The sequence below is a fragment of the Polyodon spathula genome, chromosome 25, assembly GCF_017654505.1.
Source record: "Polyodon spathula isolate WHYD16114869_AA chromosome 25, ASM1765450v1, whole genome shotgun sequence".
Taxonomy (NCBI): domain Eukaryota; kingdom Metazoa; phylum Chordata; class Actinopteri; order Acipenseriformes; family Polyodontidae; genus Polyodon; species Polyodon spathula.
The window spans coordinates 10,913,654-10,937,256 of record NC_054558.1 but is presented as its reverse complement, the minus strand read 5'-3'; the positions used below and the strand labels follow the sequence as shown (position 1 = coordinate 10,937,256).

The 23,603-nt window shown below is 40.5% G+C and overlaps 1 protein-coding gene across 4 annotated transcripts; it reads right to left on the bottom strand.

Moving 5' to 3' along the window:
• Positions 1–800: 800 nt before the first annotated feature.
• LOC121299596 (protein PHTF1-like) lies at positions 801–22,046 on the bottom strand. 4 transcript variants are annotated; one of them, XM_041227412.1, is made up of 20 exons: positions 21,955–22,010; positions 21,594–21,645; positions 21,284–21,354; positions 20,432–20,491; positions 19,936–20,005; positions 19,648–19,806; positions 19,337–19,493; positions 18,969–19,121; positions 18,354–18,486; positions 17,818–17,979; positions 8,072–8,155; positions 7,413–7,628; positions 7,080–7,208; positions 5,828–6,094; positions 5,531–5,662; positions 4,959–5,045; positions 4,338–4,493; positions 3,853–3,948; positions 2,934–3,059; positions 801–1,881 (listed from the first exon to the last, which is right to left on the bottom strand). In XM_041227412.1, exons 3-20 carry the CDS (start codon positions 21,326–21,328, stop codon positions 1,861–1,863), a joined length of 2,253 nt encoding a protein of 750 aa, XP_041083346.1. In that variant the 5' UTR covers positions 21,329–21,354; positions 21,594–21,645; positions 21,955–22,010; the 3' UTR covers positions 801–1,860. The 4 variants fall into 4 exon arrangements, with proteins under 4 accessions (XP_041083346.1, XP_041083347.1, XP_041083348.1 ...); XM_041227413.1 differs by lacking the exon at positions 21,284–21,354 and having other exon boundaries at positions 21,955–22,046; XM_041227414.1 differs by lacking the exon at positions 8,072–8,155.
• Between the last annotated feature and the right edge of the window lie 1,557 nt (positions 22,047–23,603).

Genomic DNA, 23,603 nt, shown 5'->3' with positions numbered 1-23,603 from the left:
CAGGTCACTTTGCCTACATTACAGCAGCTTTTGAAGACGTTACTGCAAGGATGGATACAAACAAAAGGTATAACTAGAGTCTACTTGACACATTTCTGGGATCAGTCAGTTATCGGGAACTGGACAAGCTGCTGAATAGGGTTGGTTTCTAACATGTTTAGCTTGCATTGTTCAGTGTGTGTAACAGATCTTTACACTAAATGTTGCCTTGAAGTCTAGATGTTGAAACTACGGAAATGTATTGTAAGACAAAGATTTCTAAAACAGTAAACTATAAATGAACTGTGCTTAAATGTTCAATTTCAAAATATCACTATTTCCAATGGGAAAATGGGCAAATGTGTGTCTTTTCGTTCACATAAAGTCAGAAAAAAACAACATGAATCCAAATTAACATGTATTTATACTAAAGTAATACAAAGATGACTACAAAAGATTTAGAAATACAGTATAATTGTAAATCTCAAAAAACTACTCACTTCTAAATCTTTTGTAGTCATCTTTGTATTACTTTAGTATAAATACATGTTAATTTGGATTCATATGTTGTTTTTTTCTGACTTTATGTGAACGAAAAGACACACATTTGCCCATTCATTGGAAATAGTGATATTTTGAAATATCACTGCCCTGGTCACAAAAGCAAAGTTTGTGGGGAATAATAGCCATTTTCTATACTTTTGAGGCATAAGCAATTAGGAAATAACACTTACTACCCAGGAACAAAAATTGTGTTACATAGTGTAATACAATTGGAAAGTGTGTCAACACTTACCATATCATTAAAAAATGGACAGTAATGACAAATGCAATCATTTATTCTGAACCAGCAGCCAACAAAACTGCATTAATACAAAACAAATGTACGCATCACATATATATAGCACACCCTCAATGTAATTTGCATTATTTGTAGCGATTATTTTACATGAAGTGCAGTGAGATTGTATCATCGCATTGTCAGCATGTCTCAGTCTCAATTAGAGGTACGTTAACACCTCTGAACTTTGAAAATGGGACAGTTTGAGCAGCCCTCCTGAAAGTGACGCTACAGGCAGAGCACTGTGGTGACCATTCACTGCTAACCTCTGATTAAATGTAATGGAAACATTTTACAAGTCGTGCCTCTCTACAGAAAGTAGTGGCAGGCCGTGTCAATCCTGGCATGTCTGTAGAATCTTTTCTGCAACAGATAAGACTTCTCAAAGTGTATTTTTTTCAGTAACGTACCTTGAATTAACAAGAGCACCATTTTGACTCCTTCAAACACTGTGCTGCACTGTCATTACGATACCAACACTAAGCAGGTCAGCTGAACACAGGCTCAAAAAACATGAGGACATTCAGAATAAAAGGGCATGTAATACAGCAGTATTTCTCTCTGATATGTGTAGTGGCCACTGTATCCTGACTGGGCTCCAGTAGTCTGCCAGCAGTGTATGGATAAGGATTAGATCAGCACAGGTTACAACTATTAAAACAGGATCCTCTCTGCTACATATTACACCTGCACGTGTACCTGGGATAATAGGGATCCGAGAGCTAAACACTATACAATACAATACAATAGAATAAAAAGAATATCTCAACATTGCCATTGCATTTGTTCCTTGGTTTTTATTTCTACAGGAACCACCCCGGCATGACGACAGCGTAGTGAACAGGTATAATGCAGAGCTGCTGTGTTGTCAAAGCAAATTAACTCTCACTTCCAGATGGTTTGCTGGTGGGCACAATAAACATTTCAGCAACCCAGCTACACAGATAATAGGAGATATATATATATATATATATATATATATGGTGGAAGGAACTCAAGTCCCTAAGGCAGTCGGTGATTAATTTATTTGCAGTTTCATATCAAGTCTTTATCTTCCATAACTGGAAAAGAAAAACAAAAACAGACATTTACATTTTTTGCAAAATTATTATATATAAAATATTCAATCATACACACAAACAATTTGATGGCACCAGTGGAACACCTGCACAGACTGGAACCATCCAAGGGTTACAGGCTTAAAGCATTCCCTACAAGAGAAGGGCCCTTTTGTGTCACAAGCTGTGCTTAAAGCTTGACCACATCTGGCCAAATAACTATAATATTACAGAGAGAACAGCAAGTCGCTTCAGACACTATTTTATTCTCTCTCTCTGAGCACCTGAGCTTGTTCAGTATAAAACAGTCTGAAACTGTTCTCTCTCTCTCTCTCTCTCTCCAAGCACCTGAGCTTGTTCAGTATAAAACAGTCTGAAACTGTTCTCTCTCTCTCTCTCTCTCTCTCTCTCTCTCTCTCTCTCTCTCTCTCTCTCTCTCTCTCTCTCTCTCTCTCTCTCTCTCTCTCTCTCTCTCTCTCTCTCTCTCTCTCTCTCTCTCTCTCTCTCTCTCTCTCTCTCTCCTCTCCCGAGGGGGAGCACCTGGACTCGAACAAGTATATTTTGTCAGACACGGTGTGACAAGAGGGAGAGCGCTAGAAGAGAGAGCTAGCACACGGAGCTTGTTCAGTATAAAACAGTCTGAAGCTGTTTCTGTGTGTTTTTTTCTCTTTCACTCTCTCAGCATCCGAACTAGTTCAGACTAAGCCCAGCACAGCTATTTGATTTTGTAGACAGAATGCAAGGTCTTGTTTATGCCCAAAATAGTTCAAAAGTATTGCAATCAGTTATGTTACTAGGAGGATACTGCATACTGCTCTATCTACATAGCACAGAAAGAAAGTATAGCTGTTCATGTTTCAGGCCCATATGTACAGATCGATATCCTGATCCACTTTGGGTTCAACATGTTCCCACGCTATTTAGGTATGCAATGTTCAGACAGCACTTCCAACACAGGCAATAGGCCAGTGTGCACTGAAAAAACAGGCCTGGACCATTCATTTTATGCTCATTAGGCTGACTTTACTCCTTGGCTTGGAGAGGGTTTTACTCACTCTGATGTTAAACCCGAGCAGCTCACTTATAACCCCCGACACTGCGGACAGAATAACCACACGAGTGATGTTATAGATGAGAGGGTTCACCGTCAGTCCGTACAGCCTGAAGGGGGTATCCAGCTCCTGCAAACAAGGACATACTATATACCTTCCCACCTCGCAGCATTTGGATCACAGTCCCCGTGTGCAAACATTTAAAAAGGGTAAATATGAACCTGTCAACTCTACATATCCACTAGCCCTGCTTTTGTCCAGGACATGTAGATTTTACAAGATAAACATGCTTTCTGGTATTTGTTCACTCCTGGGTGCTGCCTAACTGCTGCTTAATATTACTGCCTAAACTGCTTTAGATTAAAAAGCAAACAACAAAAAGATGTTCAACATAAAAAGGTTGCTAGTGTTTATAAAAGATAAGAAAAGCACTTCATGGAATTATTAGAACAAGCAGCCCAGCCCACTTGACAGTCTTACAATCATAAATCTGGAAGGTGTTTTCTTTTCCGCTTATTACCCTAAAGGAAATCCAATTGAGGTTTCAAATTGCTCATTTACCAGCTATGCCCTGGTGGCATTAAACAGTAAAAGAACAATAGAATCCTAATGTAGTTATGGCTCCAGCCTGCTAAGAAAACAATGACATTGATGCATGAGCTTGACAAAACAAAGAACAAAGCTGTATGCCTGTGTTCATACATCAAACATACTTCTCTGCAATGCTTGTAGAGTACACATGCCTATTAATATATTAGATGCTGCTAAATAAATACACATAGGTTAACTTGAAAGCAAGTAGTTAAGCATGTGGCAGGATGCTGCGGCCGGCCCCCAGGTCTGTCCTTGTCTGGGGTGCGGTGTTGGGTAGCACAAGTTTCAGTCCACTCACTCAGTTTTAGACCAGGTTTAGTTTTCTTACCTTCATGAGTTTTGTAGCTAGTTTCAGAACGTTGTTCACTACATTCAGCTGATCCTTCTTGCTGGGTTTCTTCTCCATCTTAAGGTATAAATTAATCTATGGTAAAAAAAAAAGCCTAATTATTAAAACACACTCAATATGAGATTTCACAGGGTGGCTACAAAGCTAATTAGCAAGACTGCGCCTGTGGAAAAACTACACAACCTACAGTACACAGGGTGGGCATCTATTACAATTAGCAGACAAAACCACTCAAGTTTTAGTGACCTCATTCTCATTACTAGGGGCTGAACACAAAAGAACAGGGTGCTCAGAGGCCTCTCACCCAAAGGTGAATAATCTTTTGCTTCATTTTGATCATACAAAGCTAAGTTGTCAGAAGTGCTACCCCACTCAAATGATCATGCAATGAGCTGTGCCCTGTGGGTGAATGAAGAGGAGCACTTGCTGATTGCATGAATCACTGCAGCTGTGCGCAGCAGTACCTGTTCAGTCAGTAGTACAGACACGTTGCTGTATTTCTTATTGGTTTCTGATCCCAGGGTGGCTAGACGCAGTAGGAAGGTGATGAGCGCGCCTCCCCAAGTGAGCAGCTCCCAGTTGTAGATGTAATCAAGGAAGGTGTCATGACCATGAAGAAGCTGCCAAGATTACAGAGACACCGTCTAAACACCCGATTCAGCTCATGCAAGACAGTCACTCATCACTCATTCCTTCTCTCATATGCTGGCTCTCTCCTTTTACTTTATTTATAATACTGTATTACACAGTCCACAAAGACAAGTCATTATATGGAACTGCATACAAGCACAATGAAGGTGCATGCATGTATTTACACTCCTTAGTGTTTGCTTCCTCTACACAGTAATTACCATGCAGGAGAATTCACTTGGCAATGCTCCATTCGCTCTACTTTACACTGCCATCTGGTGGTTCTTAATAGATAATAATAATAATAATAATAATAATAATAATAATACAAAAATAAAAGCTTTAGTCAATCTAAATGCACAGCCTCTTCATACCCTCTCTTTTGAAGCAAGCTAGTTCTTCCTGTGAAGTTTGATTTATATTTGTGTGTCTAAAACATTGGTGGTTTTCCATACCTGAGTACAGCAGATAAAAGCAATGGAAAGAGCCAAGAGGAAAATAGAGGACACGATTACATCAACAGAGCGCTGGGGTCCTCGCCTCTGTGGATAAAAAACAGAATCATCACAATCCAAACAGAACCATCACAATCCAAACAGAACCATCACAATCCAAACAGAACCATCACAATCCAAACAAAACCATCACATCCAAACAGAATCGTCACAATCCAAACAGAACCATCACAATCCAAACAGAACCATCACAATCCAAACAGAACCATCACAATCCAAACAAAACCATCACAATCCAAACAAAACCATCACAATCCAAACAAAAAAATCACATCCAAACAGAACCATCTCATCCAAACTGTTCAGAGTGGAGTCTCAACACTGCTGGCACATCAAGTCCTGACCCAACTCAATCTGATGAAGGGCAACATCCAAAATGGGATTGGTGAGAAGCACTGCACTTACAGCAATACATTTGTACACACTGAGATGCTACATTCGCAATATTAGGGACTTGAATGATTGTAGCTTTCCAGAGGAAGATGACGTAGTCAATGAGGTGACTTGGTTACCTTTAGGTATGAGCGGAGAGACAACCAGATTTGAATGTTCTTCACCTTCTTCAGTCGAAAATGAGGGATCTCCAACTTCTTGGCCTTATGAGCGGATGTCAGATGACTAAAGAGTTTGGCAGAAAGAAAACGCTGTGGGATGAAAAAAAAAAAATAATAACAACAGCTGTTTGGTTAATTTAAATCTAGAAGACAATACATGTTTTCTGACAAGAGCTATGTTACTCTCAAGTACAGATAAAAGGAACTAATACAAAAGCAAAAAAAAAAATCGATACATCAAGGTCCAGTGGTCACCTGCTTATAGGTTCTCTCAGCCACGCGCATCATGAAAAAGAAGAGCCAGGTCAAGCACAGGCGCTCGATAAAGTTAATAAAGCACAGGAGGCAGACTCGTTTATCAGGGCTCGCTCCGCAGGACACAGACAGCAGCTCTGCGGCCGACAGAGATGTCAGTTTGTCCAGGTGGCGAGCGATGCGGAAAAGGAAGGGAAGCAAAGCCAGGATGCCCGTCATCATGTTCCCCAACATCTGGTATCCCTTCCCCTGCTCAAACTCATTGACCTGCAGAACACACAACAACACAGCAGACAGGAGAACAGAAACCAGTGTCTGGTAAAACAAAGTCAGCCTTCAAGAAAGACTAAGTTGCAGTATAACTAAACACTATTGACATTTAAAGTGTACTAAAATCATAGGACTACAAGTTTCCTCAAACTTCCTGAGCTCTTTTTTTTTTCTCTCGCACATGTGAGCCTAAAATAAACAGCATACTGCTTGGAGGAAATCAGGCAAGGGCACTAGAATAAACAACCTTTGCTCTGGACCATATTACAATTCCTAGTTAAACATCACCAATTTATACAAATTCAAAAGCAATGCACAAGTAAAAAACTACAGTACACATCTGTACTGTAATTTTTGCCAGGTTCTCTTTTTCGGACAGTTGTGCAAACACTAAGCTGGACAACTGCAGCTCCATTTATTCAGGCCTTCCTGTGGTCCAGCTTAACAGAATTCAGAGGATTGAAAGCATGGCAGCTCGGCTTGTGTCCGGCACTCGATCCCACATCACTGCAGCTCTGAGGGAGCTACACTGGCTCCCAGTCCCTGAGAGAATTCTGGAGGCTGCTCCTTTCAGGCCAGAGCAGCTTGTTTATGGAATTTGTTGCCAGTGGAAATCAGAACCTCTTCTAGCCATCTTAACTTTAGAAAACAATTAAAAACTTTGCTTTATCAAAGAATATGTGTATACTTTCAGGGAGCTGGAATGGTTTCAGTAGTCTAGTACATGATTTGAAAGTGTAGAATCTTGTGGAATACATTTACGTTGTGTACTGTACTGTGTGTTTGTATATTTATGATGTACTATTTTATCATATGGTACTATATGTTAAATGATTTTAATGTTTTTTGCCTTGTACAGCGCTCTGATGCCAATTGGCAAGTGGCGCTATATAAAATTTTTAATAAAATAAATAAATGTATGTGAGGGGTATAGTGCATTTTATATCTGGCTACTCCCAATGTGATGCCCAAAGACACTTACCCTATTCATGATGATCCCAGTGATCTCCAGCACAGACAGGTCTGCTTTCTTACACTCACTCCCTTCCCAAATAATGGCACTCACTCTCTCAGAGGAGGGGCTGCAGTTCTGCAGCCAGAATAAGAGGTTCTGTTAAAAAAAAAATCAGAAATAAAACAAACAGCAACTCATTTCTAGCATTATCAATCAATGCTAATTGTTGCTGCCTGACTTGCAAAGCCACTCCTCTATGCATGCGTGTGTGTGTGTGTGTGTGTGTGTGTAAGAGTATCCGAGAGTGTGTGCGAGTGCATGACAGTGTGCATGTGATTGTGTGAGAGAGATCTGGCATACCTGCTGGAAGACATCCTCCTTGGAGCCCCTCCTGCTGGTGGAAGGTAGGCTCTGCTCTCCCTCTCCCTCGCTGCCGCTGGAGTAGGAGGACAGACACTGCGGCCCGTGGAGCAGCTCCTCCCACAGCATGTCGTCTGTCTCCGATCCCTGGTGCGTGCTCTCCGAGTCGAGCTGGGATGCACTGCGGGAGCTGCCGCTCATACCGGACCGGTACTCCTGCGCAGAAGCAAGTCATCAACACCCACTGCATGAGCACCCTCTACTTCAACATAACAGGAGATCCCAATGGGTGATTGAGAGCAGCACATACACTGCATGGGCACCCTCTACTTCAACATAACAGGAGATCCCAATGGGTGATCGAGCATCTAAAACCACAAGCTGTCAATACCTATAGGCAACATTACATGCTGTATATCTTGAGTTTTATTAGGGCAGTTATATGCAAGTGATGAAGATAAACAAACCTCTTGTTCATCCGAAATACAACATAATGTTAAATATGCTTCTTACATAAAACAATTGCATTTATTTTTTACCAAAACATTCATCAATAAGTGAAGGCAATAGCTGAGACCACTACTTGAGTTCAGTTTTACACAGTGAATGATTCAAATGTCAGCAGTGGAGGTTGTTTCTATGTAACCACAGAGACAAACCGGACTGTGCCCTGCAGGGTCCTGCTCCGAGTCAGCAGGGCTGTCAGACTCCACTGGACCCCATCTGGGAGCTCTTGATTTCTCCTGCAGAGAAGTGTGAAACACCTTCTTGATTACTGTCTCAATCTGAGGTGACGCTGTAGCACTGACTAAACTATCACAGCATGAAATCATTCCAAATAAACAAATAATAACCAGCACTGAATTGGTCTCATCTGTGGGAAACACATGACTACAGCCAGCTTACCAGGACGCCTCGATCATGTGCACTTGCAACCGTCCATCCATTATCATTAACTGCTTAATCCTTTACAGGGTCGCGGTGAGCCGGAGCCTAACCCAGCAGACGCAGGGTGCAAGGCAGGACTACACCCTGGTCGCAGGGCACCACACACACACACACACAAACACTCACACAGAGGGCAAATTAGAATGACCAATCAACCTGAACAGCACGTCTTTAGACTGTGGGAGGAAACCGGAGTACCTGGAGAAAACCCATGCAGATAGGGGGAGAACATGCAAACTCCACACAGACAGACCCCCAGGCCGGAATTCTGCAAAACAGAAATTGAACTCAGGAGCCGGTTGTACTAATGAGATATAAAAACAGGACCGGATCTGGTATCACTGGAGCAGGATGATGAAAAAGTGCTGTACTAAGCGGATCTGGATCAGGCTCCACTGATCCGTAATCTTGATCCGATCCTGGAGCTGCACACACACACACACTGTAACTATTGAAACTGACCAATGAGAAGCGAACATGTGGCGTGTAGTTTAAAGACCCCGACTGAGATCTCACAGCAATGTTACGAAGAAATGGCAAAACGTTTGAACAGAGATAGAGGAGAATGCACTAGTCTTGCGCAATTGCACTCAAAACAATGTAAATCCAGGTTGCTGTATCCAAAACATTTACATTTTTGTAACAAGAAAAAAAAAGTTTTAAATTTGGAACTCATCGTAGCTCGGTGTTATTTAGTATGTCATTACACTGAGGTTTCTAACTGTCTGTGCAGTTTAAATTTTCATATTCTGTTCAACTTGTTTTGTATATACTGTATATAGAAAAACAATGTCACCTTGTACAAATAAATAGACATCAATAAAAACAAAATACTTTACACAATTATACCACATTAAAACACAATATATTACCGATTTCAAATTACACCACCCACTCGATATATCGAGGGTGTCGGGTCCAACATAAATACAAATATTTATATTAATATTTATTTATTTATTTTAGCGACAGCGAGTGGGAGAAGTACAGGCGTGGAAAAGTACAGAGCAGTTTCGAAGCAGAAAGGAGAAATTGCATCTTGAATTGCTTTAATCAGAAAACAGAGGACATTGGGGAAACACAGCAGCAGCTCAAAGTCAAACAGCCGCGTGTGTTTTTCTGATAACAAACAAGCTGAAACTCGGAGCAGCTGATTCAAATTCAGCGCCGTTTTGAGACAAGGGCGAGGGGAGGAGCCAACAGCACAGCAGAACAACGCAGTTAAACGAGGCAGTCTTCCCAGCGACAGCGAGTGGGAGAAGTACAGGCGTGGAAAAGTACAGAGCAGTTTCGAAGCAGAAAGGAGAAATTGCATCTTGAATTGCTTTAATCAGAAAACAGAGGACATTGGGGAAACACAGCAGCAGCTCAAAGTCAAACAGCCGCGTGTGTTTTTCTGATAACAAACAAGCTGAAACTCGGAGCAGCTGATTCAAATTCAGCGCCGTTCTGAGACACGGGCGAGGGGAGGAGCCAACAGCACAGCAGAACAACGCAGTTAAACGAGGCAGTCTTCCCAGCGACAGCGAGTGGAAGCGACAGCGAGTGGGAGAAGTACAGGCGTGGAAAAGTACAGAGCAGTTTCGAAGCAGTTTGAAAGCAGGCTGACAGCTGCAGAAGAAACTAAACTTCAAAAAAAAAAAAAACCTCAACATGGTCTTCAAGCCAGTAATCTGTGACACCTGCTTGATGTGGGAAATCCGAGAAAACCCAGCGGAGCTAAACCAAGTGTGCGTAAAGTGCCGCGCGATCCAGGATTTGCATAAACTAGTAAGTATGCTAGAAATGGAGCTGGAAGAAGTGAGACAGCAACAGGATCTTGAGGAACTGGCACACCCACAATTCATGGAAGTCTGCATCACCCCTAACAGACTGAAAGCCACCAGGGAGATAGAAGGTCAGAACAGCTGGGTTCAGGTAGGCAGAAGCAGGGAAAAAAAGAAACTTCGTCAAACACAACCACCAGAAATCAAAACAACCAACAGATTTGAGTCACTTCAGAATTTTGATGAGCAGAACCAACAACAAGAGAATGAAAGGAACAACATCCAGGACCCTATTGACAGTGGTGACCAGACAGCAAAAAGAAGGGAGGTCATGATTGTTGGGGACTCCATATTGAGAAACACAGCAAGTTCAATTCGCAGTTTGGACCCCCTTACTACAACAGTGTGCTGCCTTCCGGGAGCCTCGGTCAAGCACATCACTGAGAACGTGGACAGGCTCCTAGAACGAACAGGAGACGACCCGGTAGTAGTCGTCCACATCGGTACAAACAACATTGGAAGAGACAGACCAAAATCCCTGCAAAACAAATTCAGAGAGCTAGGAAGGAAATTAAAAGAGAAAAACAAAACTGTGGTATTTTCTGGTATACTACCCGCACCTTGCAAAGGACCATATGGACAGCTGGAAATAATTAATCAAAACGCATGGCTGAAGACGTGGTGCACACGGGAAGGCTTCACCTATCTTGATCATTGGACCACATTCTACAACGAGGACTATCTGTATAGACGGGATGGACTGCATTTAAATAACAAGGGAACTAGTCTACTCGGAGAAAAGATCCTCGAGCAGGTTCGGAAGCATTTAAACTAGAAAGGAAGGGGGGAGAAATCAACAAAAAAACAGAAGGGAGACCGCATCAAAACAAGAACAACAACTCAGGTAAGACAACCATTAAATGTATTTATCTAAATGCTAGAAGTATCAGAAACAAAATTCTAGAACTTGAAGCTACTGCACTAACAGGTAACTATGATGTGATAGGTGTTACAGAAACGTGGTTGTCTGAGAGTGATGGGGACGAATATAATATTTGTGGGTATACACTGTATAGGAAAGACAGGCAGGACAGAAGAGGAGGAGGGGTAGCGCTATACATAAGAAACAGTCTTGAAGCCCAGGTGTTAAACCTGGACAAAGAAAATAAAACCGAATCAATATGGGTCAGAATAACGGACAAAAATTCAAAAGGCATAATAATAGGAGCATGCTATAGACCGCCAGATTCAGACGGTGAGCACAATAATCTGTTATACAATGACATTAGAAATGTGTGTAGCAAAGGAGAAGCCATACTAATGGGGGATTTCAACTTCCCCCAAATAAAATGGGAAAACCCGGTGGGTAGCGCGAAGGATGAAATAGAAATGGTGGAAATGACAAATGACTGCTTCCTAACACAATTTGTGAAGGCACCCACTAGAGGGGAGGCATGCCTTGATTTAGTCTTTTCAAATAACGAAGATAGAATAACTAAAACAGAGGTCAGAGAACCACTGGCAAACTCAGACCACAACATGGTCTCATTTGAAGTGTTTTTTAAATCCCCAAAAGTAATGACTAAAGCTAAGGTTTACAATTTTAGAAAAGCAAACTATGAAGGTATGAAACAGAGACTAACAGAAGTAGATTGGAGTAAAATAGAGAAAACACCCACAGAAGAAGGATGGTTGTTCTTCAAAAATGTAGTACTAGAGGCGCAAAACAATTATATCCCTAAAGTAGACAAATCTAAATGTAAAACTAAATTGCCAAAATGGTTTAATAGATCAATTAAAAAAAATATTCAGCGAAAAAAGGCACTTTACAGAGCATTAAAAAAGGACCAAAAAGAAAGTACGCAGAAAGAGTACACAGAACTGCAAACGCAAGTCAAAAAGGAAGTTAGAAAGGCCAAGAGAGAAATAGAAATAAACATTGCTAAGGGAGCTAAAACCAATTCCAAAATGTTTTTCCAATATTACAACAGCAAGAGAACATTCAAAGAGGAGATTAAATGTTTAAGAGATACAAATGGCAAAATCGTAGATGAAGAAAAAAAAAATAGCAAATATGTTAAATGATTACTTTTCACAAGTTTTTACAAAGGAAGATACTGACAACATGCCCCACATGTCATCCAGTTCCTATCCAGTTTTAAATAACTTTAGCATAACTGAGGCAGAAGTGTTAAAGGGACTAGGAGCTCTTAAAATAAACAAATCCCCTGGGCCGGATGAGATCCTCCCAGTAGTACTCAAAGAAATGAAAGAAGTAATTTACAAACCGCTAACCAAGATCATGCAGCAGTCTCTTGACACAGGGGTGGTACCGACAGACTGGAAAATTGCAAACGTAATACCGATCCACAAAAAGGGAAACAAAACTGAACCAGGTAACTACAGACCAGTAAGCCTGACTTCTATTATATGCAAACTTATGGAAACCATAATAAGATCCAAAATGGAAAATTACCTATATGGTAACAGGGTACTGGGAGACAGTCAACATGGTTTTAGGAAAGGGAGATCGTGCCTAACTAACCTGCTTGATTTTTTTGAGGATGCAACATCGATAATGGATAATTGCAAAGCATATGACATGGTTTATTTAGATTTCCAGAAAGCTTTTGACAAAGTCCTGCACAAAAGATTAATTCTCAAACTGAACGCAGTTGGGATTCAAGGAAACACATGTACATGGATTAGGGAGTGGTTAACATGTAGAAAACAGAAAGTACTGATTAGAGGAAAAACCTCAGAATGGAGTGTGGTAACCAGCGGTGTACCACAGGGATCAGTATTAGGTCCTCTGCTATTCCTAATCTACATTAATGATTTAGATTCTGGTATAGTAAGCAAACTTGTTAAATTTGCAGACGACACAAAAGTAGGAGGAGTGGCAAACACTGTTGCAGCAGCAAAGGTCATTCAAAATGATCTAGACAAGATTCAGAACTGGGCAGACACATGGCAAATGACATTTAATAGAGAAAAGTGTAAGGTACTGCACGCAGGAAATAAAAATGTACATTATAAATATCATATGGGAGATATTGAAATTGGAGAAGGAATCTATGAAAAAGACCTAGGAGTTTTTGTTGACTCAGAAATGTCTTCATCTAGACAATGTGGGGAAGCTATAAAAAAGGCTAATAAGATGCTCGGATACATTGTGAAAAGTGTTGAATTTAAATCAAGGGAAGTAATGTTAAAACTGTACAATGCACTTGTAAGACCTCATCTTGAATATTGTGTTCAGTTCTGGTCACCTCGCTATAAAAAAGATATTGCTGCTCTAGAAAGAGTGCAAAGAAGAGCGAGCAGAATTATTCCGGGCTTAAAAGGCATGTCATATGCAGACAGGCTAAAAGAATTGAATCTGTTCAGTCTTGAACAAAGAAGACTATGTGGCGACCTAATTCAAGCATTCAAAATTCTAAAAGGTATTGACAGTGTCGACCCAAGGGACTTTTTCAGCCTGAAAAAAGAAACAAGGACCAGGGGTCACAAATGGAGTTTAGAAAAAGGGGCATTCAGAACAGAAAATAGGAGACACTTTTTTACACAGAGAATTGTGAGGGTCTGGAATCAACTCCCCAGTAATGTTGTTGAAGCTGACACCCTGGGATCCTTCAAGAAGCTGCTTGATGAGATTTTGGGATCAATAAGCTACTAACAACCAAACGAGCAAGATGGGCTGAATGGCCTCCTCTCGTTTGTAAATGTTCTTATGTTCTTATGTTCTAATATATCGAGGGCAGCGATATAGAGAGACCCATAGAAAAACAGATAGGCTAACAAATACAGTACAGTGTTTTAATTAGTACTGAGGAGGGTAATTGCTTCTCATCATCATCTTCAGTCTCCAATTGATTTCATGGGTTTTCCTCTCCTTTCTCAAATGCACAAACCCGTTGCATTGAAATAATCCATTCCCAGCACAGGAGGCTTCTTCCCAGGGAGCTGACGTCACTGCCCTGTGACTTTTGCTAGTGCATTGCTGCCACAAGTGAACACCTTGTCGGCTAAAATAAAAATCGCTTCAGCAGTAGATATTTAATTTGCTTTGCGTTAGTGTGCAATACGTGTGTATATGATAACAGTACGATATGAATGCTTGGTTTTCAATTGTTCTGTATATTGTTGTGATGTGCAGTACGAAATAAAACAAACAGTAATTCTAAGTGCCTATGTATATTGCAGCGAAGGCATGCGCGGTTAGACAGTAAAAATGGGGAGCCAACTCCAGGAGCGTGATATATCCGAATCCGCAGCACAGCGAGGGGTGAGTGCATTATGGGAGTTTAAATACATCGCTCAGGCTCTCGCATCTCTATTTGCATTTCATTATAAAAGTTTATCAAAGTTCCAAAAACTTTAGGCCCTGTTTTACTAAACATTTTTAAACTTATTAAATAAACAATTACGATAACAGACATTATCGTAATATACTGCTTAAAACATATTAACACAGTAGTGCTAATGAAGTGGCGTTCTTACCTGTAAACAGCTTGGAATGCACAGAAGCTTGGTGTTGACAACATTATCATCTAAACACTGCGGTTTGAGGCTCAAGCTACATCTGCATCTTTATAGGGACGAAAGCTGACAGTACTTTTTAAAAACACCCTTTTTTATACCAATATCACAACCGGATTTATCTTACGTACTTAAATTGTGGGAAAACCTCGATTTTTCTAGAAATATATTTTAAAGGGCAAATCTCATACCTCTCATTAAATCTGCATTATGCCACACTCGCTCTAGCGTTCAGAGAGCACATTTTAACATGACAATTCTCTAACGTTCACATTTTAATCGCTCTAGCGTTCACATTTTAACATGACAATTCGAAAGTCTCAAATCTTTGCCGGCAAAAGTAAAGTTTGGGATGAAATTGTTGTAGCTCTTCTTAATATGCACGCTAATTGATAGATACATTTAGAATGATTTTTAGGATTTAAGTAAACAATTACCATTCTTTAAAAATCAATAAAAGGATAACAATTTGTCAACGCATACTGTAAATACTGTATAATCGTAAATCTCGAAAAACTATTCACTTCTAAATCTTTTGTAGTCATTTTTGTATTACTTTAGTATAAATACATGTTAATTTGGATTCATATGTTGTTTTTTTCTGACTTTATGTGAACGAAAAGACACACATTTGCCTGTTTTCTCATTGGAAATAGGTAAATTTCAAAATATCACTGTCCTGGTCACAAAAGCAAAGTTTGTGGGGAATAATAGCCATTTTCTATACGTTTGAGGCATAAGCAATTAGGAAATAACACTTACTACCCAGGAACAAAAAAAAAAAAAAAAAAAAAAAAATTGTTACACGGTGTAGTTAGTGCAAGATGGGGAACGCCCCGACTAGATAAAGTTCATGTCTAGATTTGGTATTGACAAACAATGAAGCAAGGATATACAACTTATAGGTAAGATAACCACTAAGAATAAGTGACCACAATATGATAGCGTTTGTGGCAAATAATCAAAGGCAGTATATAAATTAAAAGACAGTGGTTTATAATTTCAGGAGAGCAGATTACAAAGGAATGCAACAGGAGCTTCTAAACAGACTGGGATAGAATACTAATAGATAATGAAGCTGAAAACAACAGGATTACATGTAGAGATATGTTAGAAATGCAGGATAAATCTACCCCAAAAATAAGAAAATGTAAACTTAAAAATAAACCATGAGGGGTAAATCCATCTATTAAGCTGGGTATTAAATAAAAGAATGATATCTTTCTATTAAATCAAAGGAAGAAGACTTACAAACAGATTGCAGAGAGGCGTGTAGAGACCTTAAAAAGGAGACCAGGAGAGTGAAAAGGGAACTAGAGAGACAAGTGGTGTCAGACAGTAAACTTCATCCAAAAGGGTTTCTTCAGCATGTTAATGCTAAAAGGAAACTGAAAGAGGAAGCAGAGTTGGCAGTGTTGTTCCTATATTTAAAAAGGGAGATAAATTTGACTCTGGGAACTACAGCCCTATAAGTTTAACATCAATCATAAGTAAAATCATGGAAACTATAATAAGGACCAAAATGGAGGAATATTTACATAGTAACAACATTATAGGGGACAGCCAGCATGGCTTCAGGAGGGTAGATCTTGTTTAACTAATTTACTAGATTTCTTTCAGGAGGTTACTGCTAGAGTGGACAAAGACAGTGTGTATGACATCATCTACTGAGATTTTCAAAATGCATTTGACAAAGTTCTGCATGAAATACTATATCTAAAGATTAAATCAGTAGGAGTAAATGGTAAAGCAGCAGCCCGGATTCATAACCGGTTACAAGATAGGAAGCAGAGAGTTATCAGAGGCCAGGCATCAAACTGGAGTAAGGTAACAAGTGGGGGACCACAGGGATCAGTATTGGGACCATTGCTATTAATCTATATAAACGACTTGGACATAAGACATAAATCAGTAAACTATGCAAATCTGCAGACAACACAAAACTGGGAGGGGTAGCCAACTCCCAATCAGCAACTTCAATAATACAAAGAGATTTAGACAAGATTCAAGCTTGGGCTGACATATGGCAGACGAAATTTAATACGAATAAAAGTCCTCACATAGGGAACAAAACCATTTAGAGGCAAGTATAACAACAACAGTAACGAAATTGAGGAAGCTATGCATGAAAAGGGCTTGGGGGTAGTAGTGGATGAATCTATTAAGCCAACTACAGCAGAGAAGCTATGAAAAAAAGCAAATAAAATGTTAGGTTATACAGCCAAAACAGTTGAATTCAAATCAAGAGAAGTTATATTAAAATTATACAATGCACTGATATGACCACACCTAGAATATTGTGTCCAGTATCATAAGAAAGACATCCAGGCATTAGAGACAGTACAGAGGAGAGCAACACGATTCATTCCAGGATTGAAGGGCATCTCATATGAACAGAGTGAAAGAGCTGAATCTGTATAGCCTAGAAAGGAGGAGATACAGAGGTGACTTAATAGAGGTATTTAAAATTGTCCAGGGGTTTAACAGTAACTGCTGAGAATTATTTTTCACAGAAGGCAGAGAGCAGAACCAGGGGCCATAGATGGAAGCTGAAGAAGGGCATATTCAGAACCGAGGGGAGAAGGAGCTTTTTCACGGAAAGGGTGGCGAATCATTGGAACAGGCTGACGGACAGAGTTTTTGAAGCAGAGACTACTGGATCCTTCAAGAACAAACTGGATGCTGTCATGAACAATACTGTAGAACCCACTCTGTGATCATAAAACCTTTAGCTAGATCCCTTTAGTACAATACATCACAGGAGCAGGATCGGAGCCTGGATCCAGGAGTGCATCCCTTTAGTACAACCCAATACATCACAGGAGCAGGATCGGAGCCTGGAACCAGGAGCGCATCCCTTTAGTACAACCCAATACATGACAGGAGCAGGATTAGAGCCTGGATCGGGACCCTTTAGTACAACCGGCCCCAGGAGACCACCTTGTACTAAGCACTGGGGCCTCTAACACCTACACAAGCACAATGAATGTTCCCAAAGCGTGAAAGTTTTGTCTCATCCTATATAACGTTGACGCCACCCAACACACACAAACATACATACATACATAAACAGTAGTGAGATTGTATGGGGTAACAGCTGTGTTTCATTCAAGTTGAGAAGCTGTAATTGGCATGAGCAGATGCTGCACCTGGGAGGCCTGACTTGTACGTGGAGTCCTGCTCCTGAAGAAGCTGTCAGCTGAGGCTCCTTCCACACTGCGCCTCAACAGGGACATCTGAGCCTTGGCCTCGTTGTCCTCCTCACTGGACAGCTCATCAGAGGCACCAGTGGCAGATCTCTTCGAACCACCCTGCAATGCAGCCATCATTACAACATAGCCACACCATTTGCAGCATGCCCCCGGGAGGACTGTTACCATGACAAATATGGGAAGGCTGTGTTCAATCATTTACACAGCAGCTGTTCTGAAATGACAAGGAGCCTCAAACCCAAAGGGTTTTGTAATATATATGATCTGGCTCCTCCTAGGAAAAATACAGACCCTGATTAGTCCCCTGTAGTGAATTATAAAAAGAGCTTGTTATAATTCAGATTTGTTTCTTGTTCATCCTTATTCCAAACAATTTCAATAAGGGTTTTCTCAACAGACTGTGTGGGGCTCAAGGACAGCTCCGGCCTCAATATCCAAAGCACTGACTGAGTTGCTCTTGTTAGCAGTCTTACCTGGCTCTTCTCTCTAGTGGAAAGCCTCTTGCTCTCTCCCAGCTTCCTCTCCTTCAGGTCAGACTTGATGCTCACTTGAGAGCCCAGGCTATCATCAGTTTCTGTTTTACCAGAATTCTTTCCTGCCCTTGTCCTATATTTGGACATATAAAACAGATACAAACATTTAAAAAAGATACAATCCAAAGAAACCCATTCTGCCAGGTCACTTGATAGCTGAATCAACAGAACACCAAATCCAATTCCTGAAGAACAAGCCTGAGTATTAAATTAACTTCCTTCAGGGCAATGTTAACATAAGCATTTGTTATGCTTTTTTACACCCGATTTGCAACACTTCTACTCAAACACACAATATGCACTAAGGGAAGACCACAGTTATAGCTGGGTGACTACTGTATCCTCCAATCCTTCTAAAAATCACTTCCAATATCTCTTTGCAAACAAGTCGTTCCAGTCTCCGTGCTCCCGGGTGATGGAAAGGTCAGCCTGTGTGAAATGTTTCCCAGTTTAGGCCACTCGCATCATAAATGTAAGCAGAAATATACTGTTTAAAACACACAAAGAAGCTCTGGAGCCCAGCGCATGCAGCGCTAGCAAGGAGAATGGACACACCCATTTGAAAAGAGCCAGGCCCTGTAGTCTCTGCAGAAACCACTGATCAGTGAGGCCACTTCAGCAGGGCCTCCTCCCCGGTGCTTTCTACCAGCACCATTGGAGCCCCCTGCTTCCCTGAAGGCATCCCCGCTCGCAGACTTCCGCAGCTTCCTGAGAAGCAACACAAAGAGGCACTGCATTAAGGGGTGTGGCGTAAGTTACACCACAGTTAGCAGAGGAGAAAAAGTAGGGATCCTAGCATTTGAAAACTCAAAAAAGGTAGACTCTGGATACACAATGATCAGGAGAGAGTTGAAAATGTACTTAAAAGCTAAACACAGATACAAGACTTTGATGTAATTATCATTATTTGATCACGCTCCCACCTTCTCCGCCTGGCTCCGCTGGTCCCTGGAGTTTTGAAGGACTGGGTGGACACTATCTGGCAGTGGACTGTTCCCAGAAGAAGCATAAGGAACATGGGTCCAAGGAGCTCGCTGGTGTTTGCCAGAGGAGCCTGCATGTAAAGCAGAACAGCCACAACTGAAAAGGAAGAAGGAGAGGTCACATTGTACTCATTCAGCAGAGTGGATCAAGCCAGTGGTATTGTCACATGCTCTCATCACATCTATGTATGTTGTGTATAATGATGAGAGAGCAGTTAGACAGTGCAAACCAGTATTGTCAGAAGCCTTACCTTCCAGGATGTAAAGTACAAGGAGCCATGTGAAGATGTGCTTTGAGGTGACCTGTATCCACCAGTGGAAGAAGAAGGGGAAGAACAGCACCCTCACGATCCCTTTCCTGGTCAGTGCGGTCCAGGGGCGCTCCGGCTTGGCCTTTCCAAATGCGGAACCTTGGGAAACAGAATGAAGAGTGGGCTAAATAAATTCCATCACTCTTCTTGACTTGTACAAATAACAAGCAGTATATTTTTTAATTGCTTAAAGAAAAATTCATTCTTTGAGCTTCTTTCTGTACTCACCTCTAACCAAGTCAACATCAATCAAGTCAGGTTTTAAACAGACCGTCTTTTTTGGTTTGTTTCTGAAACCCTAAGAAGGACAGAAGCAACAAACAAGATCACTAGCAGGTGCTGACAGACAGACAGACAGACAGGCAGAGACAGACTCCATAAATACCCAGATCAGAAGAGGCAAGGGAGGCAGTGCCTCCTCAATTTCAAAGTGAAAAAAGAAAGAAAGAAATGATCTAGGTTTTGTTCAAGTCGCAGCAATCATATTGTTGTTCATATACTAAAGCATGCTTTGACCGCTTTACACAATCACAGTATGTTTTATTAATGACATCTAACACAACATTGTGCTGCCTTGAGGCTACAAACAACACACTATAGCCCAATAGAGTTCTGTAACCCGAGCAGATTCAGAACAATGATGAAGCACCTACACTGACATCACCTCAAGACTATGCTCCTGTGTGTTTAAATAACCAATGAGAATGACGGAAACTGTCTTTACCTTGATCACACTTGGCGGCTCTATGGTTCTCTCCCATATCTGTTGGTCATAAGCGCCAATCTGAAACAGAAGTGCTAAAGATCAGGGCTTGATCTGGAAACATGAGTGTTAAGCCCTGCACTGCACTGCATGTCACTTGAACTAATCCCAAACTCAACTAAACTGTTTGAAGATCTTTTCCACTGACTTCAGTTGTAGAAATGAACTATAAGTCTAGACCACAAGCATGTTGTAATGCTGAAAATGAAACTAAATCCTTCAACAGCGCATAGCAAGAGTTACTGACCCTGCATCTTCCAAGCCGCACTCTGAGATCACAGGATGTGCGGCTGCTGGTTATTCCTAGGGTCAACAAAAGCAACACGGGAGGCAGGGCTTTTGCTTGTAGAGCTCCTACATTATGGAATGCTCTGCCTTCATTGAGACCATTACAGTTTTCAAGTCAAGACTAAAAACACACTTTTATAAAATGGCTTTCTCATCTTAGTGGGTTTTAATGTAACTTTAAAATTGCTGCTTTTGTATTATTATGTGTATAGTGTTATTTAAATATGTTATTTAAATGGTCTGATTGTGGCAGTTGTATGTGTGACATGCTATACAAATGTATTGTGGTTTGATAATTTTATTCTGGACCTGTGTATTCTGACCAGGTACTCTAGCAAGACAATGCACACACCCTCCAATGTTTTCATCACACAAGGTTTCCTGCCCCAGGCCACCTCATTTGTAAAGTCCTTAAGTAACAGGGTTCTTTATGCAATGTTATATATTAAGCAGCTTTTCTAAAACACACACACATACACAAAGAGCAAACATTCCATGCAATGGGAACAGAAACTTCACAATCACCTTTTTCTGATACCAGGTTATTGAGTCTTTATTATTTGATGCCATTTGGTTATCAACGTTGATTCATTTCACTGCAAAAATACGTACACACAACAAGTGTCAGTGGATTGCAGGGATATTTGTAACGTCAAACTAACCAGCTTTATTTAAAAAGGTGCAGTTTAAAAGCTAAAATGATGTCCTTCTGGTCAAAGCCTTAAATAAACAATTACAAATTAATTGATTTATTAATTAATTAATCAATTAATTAAAGTTAATGTCGAACACTTACATTACAAAACAATCAATAAAAAACACACACGCTACTCACCCAAACAGGAAGACGTGTTTGATTGTCTGCCATTGAACCCTCATTCTCGCTCCTAATATTGAAAAATAACAATGAGCAAAAGCACCGCACGCGCTGTGGAACTGCACGACTAGGAAACGAACTGTACAACACGTGCAATTAGATCTATACTCCCAGTCACAGCAGACTTAGCAAAGCTCTCTTTCTAATTGTTCAGCATCACAGTGTTTCAAACAGCACACAAGCAGACATTTGGGATGCTTCGATTTACAGATTTCACCAACTCACAACACGTAACGAGCTGTCAATTCTGAGAACCGGACATTATTGTTAATGTCTATCAACTATCAATTCGTTTCACATGCCTGCTTTAGCAACCTACTTATTCCAAAGCACGACGCGAATTTACGGTTCAACGCTGGAACTCTCCTTCACACACAAGTGCCAATGAACTGCTAAACATCTTTCTTTATTTGACTTCCTTTTTCCGGGTTCATGTGAAAACATGTTGCGTTGTTATCTTTTTTTTTTAAAGAGACACCGTATCTGATACAGATGACGTGAACCCAAATGTTCTGGTATTATTAACAGTGCCATTACAGAGCAATGCAATCTAAAGGAAAGATCCGAGTACAGCGTGTGGAAAGTAATTTATTTTATTTGTCTATTGCATTTATATTGCGCTTTTTATAGAAAAGTATGGCAAAGCACTGTACAGTACATAGCAGAAAAAAAGAACAAACCACAATACATGTGTATAGCATGTCACGCATACAACTGCCACAATCAGACCATTTAAATAACATTTAAATAACAGTATACACATAACACAAAAGCAGCTAATTTAAATTTACATTAATACCCACTAAGATTAAAAAAAAGGCCATTTTTATAAAAGTGCATTTTTAGTCTTGTCTTGAAAGCTATAACAGTCCCAGCTTCCCTGACAAACGAAAGCAGAGCATCCCATAATTTAAGAGCTCTACAAGAAAAAGCCCTGCCTCCTCCCCTGTTGCTTTTGTTGATCCTAGGAATAACCAGCAGCCCCACATCCTGTGATCTCAGAGTGCGGTTTGGAAGATACAGGATCAGTAACTCCTGCAAATAAAGGTGCTAATCCATTCAGGGCCTTAGCAGCAAAATCTTAAAATCAGTTCTATACTGCACAGGGAGCCAGTGTAAAGAGGCCAAAACAGGGGTAATATGCTCACTTTTCCTGGTTTTAGTCAAAATTCTAATGGCAGTATTCTGAACAACCTACAAGTGGGATACCACATGTTTTGGGACACCAGAAAAAAGTACAATTCTAGATGAAACATCAGCATCAGATACCGAAATAATTGGTCTCAGTTTGGCTGTATTTCTCAAATGGTCTAAAAGATACTTTAGTAACTTCCCTAATATGAGTCTCAAATGATAGATCAGGATCAAAGATGACCCCAAACTCTTAATTTCTAGTTTAAGTTTTGATGAGAGACTGCAAAAGTCCAGCTCATGTAATCCAACATTTCCTTTTAGTTGGCTCTGTGATCCCACTAGCATAACGTTTAATCTGAATTCAACATTAGAAAATTCTGTGACACCAAATGCTTGATGTCTGTAAGGAAAGTAGCTAATAACACCCAAAGGCAAGAACTCCCAAGCAATTTAAAAATGACAGGACCATTCTATTCACCAGCTCTAGCATAAACCCTTTGCACATACTTTGTGATTCAACCAAGCTTACAATTCCACTTCTAGCCTTTAACATGTGCCAGTATACGGAATAAGCGAGGTCCAGCAAACAGGCAATGCTGTACTGAGTGGAACCCCACAGCTCCGTTATTACACAAATGACTGATCATGATGATCAGTGAGATCGGCTGTAGAAATCTCTACTGCCAAAGGGTTAAATGAAGAGGAGATAGTCCTCTAAACAAGACTGAGAAAGTCTGGAATGGTAACAGCACGTTTCATACTTCTGTTAATGACCAGAACACCAGTCTAAAGCTGTACTCAACACTGAAATATACACTGAAGGATAATAGATTT